The sequence below is a fragment of the Mandrillus leucophaeus genome, unplaced genomic scaffold (genome assembly GCF_000951045.1).
Source record: "Mandrillus leucophaeus isolate KB7577 unplaced genomic scaffold, Mleu.le_1.0 Scaffold367, whole genome shotgun sequence".
Taxonomy (NCBI): domain Eukaryota; kingdom Metazoa; phylum Chordata; class Mammalia; order Primates; family Cercopithecidae; genus Mandrillus; species Mandrillus leucophaeus.
Window position 1 is genome coordinate 943765 of NW_012103887.1, and position 2101 is coordinate 945865.

General features: G+C 40.5%; 1 protein-coding gene across 1 annotated transcript in view; it reads left to right on the forward strand.

Moving 5' to 3' along the window:
- The window catches only part of WDR64 (WD repeat domain 64), a 162867-nt gene that overhangs the window by 145914 nt on the left and 14852 nt on the right, over positions 1 to 2101 (forward strand). Inside the window, exon 23 of the mRNA XM_011990033.1 lies at positions 220 to 405. Within this exon, the coding sequence (XP_011845423.1) occupies positions 220 to 405 (186 nt within the window). The remainder of the gene's footprint in view (positions 1 to 219; positions 406 to 2101) is intronic.

Genomic DNA, 2101 nt, shown 5'->3' on the forward strand with positions numbered 1-2101 from the left:
TGCCATTGCACTCCGGCCTGGGTGACAAGAGCAAAACTCCATCTCAAAAAAAAAGTTTACATTTTAATTAGCTCCACAGTATTTAATAGACAGGGTGTTGAACTCAAGTAAGAAATCCTTGATGGACCAGCGCAAATTTACACAAATGATCTAATGAACAGAATAACTTTGATCGAATTTTCCAGTTACTTTTTCCTCCCTTCCTTTTCCTTCCCTCAGGCTCTGGCATGCCCTCAACGGACATTATTGTGGCTATTTTGGACAGCGAAGGCTCTTTGAATTATCACAGACAAGTGATTTCATTTTGCCTTGTGATGTTACTGAATATCCCATTGAAATAAAAGAAGAAAGCAAGTTCACAGAGAAGCAAAAATATGAATATCCTCTGATATTTGACCGGGAAAAGTAAGACCATTAGCTCTTCTTTAGATAAGCGTACAAGAATCAAACTGTTGAGATGCTGTGGCACTGTCCTTGAGATGGAGGATTCAAGGCAAGAGGCCCAGAACTTTTCAATAATTTTGTAATCCAGTGGAAGGGAGATGTATTGTTTCTAAACAAAGCTATAATTCGTAGTACTTCTGGGAACATCTGATTCTTAAGATAGTAACAGAAGGGCAAATAGGATTTAACCAAAGAAGACCAAAGGTGCAATAACTCAGTGGGGGTAATCTGACCATGCTTAAAGGCATAGGGGAGGAAGGATAGAGCACAGAATGTGAGAGAGAAGCTATTTTCCGCTTTTGCAATCTTCAATCCTGGTTTTAGATGTGGTTAGGCCTTGGTCACAATGGAAGAGTTCAGGACTCTAAGTTTTCAGTATCAGCAGAGCTTAGCCCTAGACGGTGAATGTCAAAATGTCTAGCCCTCAGGGGACCAGACCTGCCTGGACTGGTTACACCTCACAGACCTGCACTAAGTGAGCCAAGGAAGATGAGTCCAAATGGAAAGAATCAGAGAGGGATGTCAAAGCTAAAGTCCTTTAGTGAAATCCCAAGTGCACACAAGGCTGGAAAGACCCAATGTCATTACCTAATTCAAAAGATGGTAGAAGGGTTCTAAATAGGAATTGAAGCTAAAAATCAGAAGCCACACAGGATTTGGATCAAAGCAGGAACAATTTGAAAACAATCAAGAAGGGTTCCAGGTGATCCCTTCAGAGTGTTCAAGGACTACTTTGGTTGGCCAGTAAGGAGCACTGGAGAAGAGGCTGGCTAAGATGGAAGAGGTGGTGTAGTAAGCCAAGTTTCAAGATGCAGCAAAGTTTACCAAGCAAAGTTGCTCAGTTTTACTTTGGGCAATTGCTTAGCCTTGAATGTTCATATATCCTAGTACTTAAGACAGGATTCCAATTTGTCCATATGTGTCTTCTTCCCTACACTGTGAGTTCCTTGAAGACTAGGACCTTGTTTTATACATCTTTGCATAAAACAGTTCATAGCTCAGTGCTCACCACACAGCAGGCACTCAAAAGACACTTGTGGAACTAATAAAGAATGACTAATGGAGAATATCACAAGCAGAGGGAGCAGATGTGAATGGTAGATACAGAAGCATGAAAGTGCATGGTATATACAGGACAGCTTTAGCGTAGGATGTGTGCTCATGTTATGTTGTTGTTGCTAAATAATACTGGCTTATCTGTAGCAAAATGGGCCTTGTTCTGTAGAATGACTTCATCTCAGGACATAGTATTTCTTGTCTTTTGAAAATGTTAAACAGAAATATCATTCAACCCAGCAATCTCTTTACTTGGTATAAACCCAAAGGAATATAAATCATTCTACCATAAAGATACATGCATGTGTATGTTCATTGCAGCACTATTCACAATAGCAAAGACATGGAATCAACCTAGGTGTGCATCAGTGGTAGACTGGATAAAGAAAGTGTGGTACACATACACCATGAAATACTATGCACCCATAAAAAAAGAATGAGATTGTGTCCTTTGCAGGAACATGAATGGAGCTGGAGGCTATTATCCTTAGCAAACTAATGCAGGAACAGAAAACCTAATACTGCATGTTCTCACTCATAAGTGGGAGCTAAATGATGAGAACACGTGGACACATAGAGGGGAACAACACACACTGGGGCC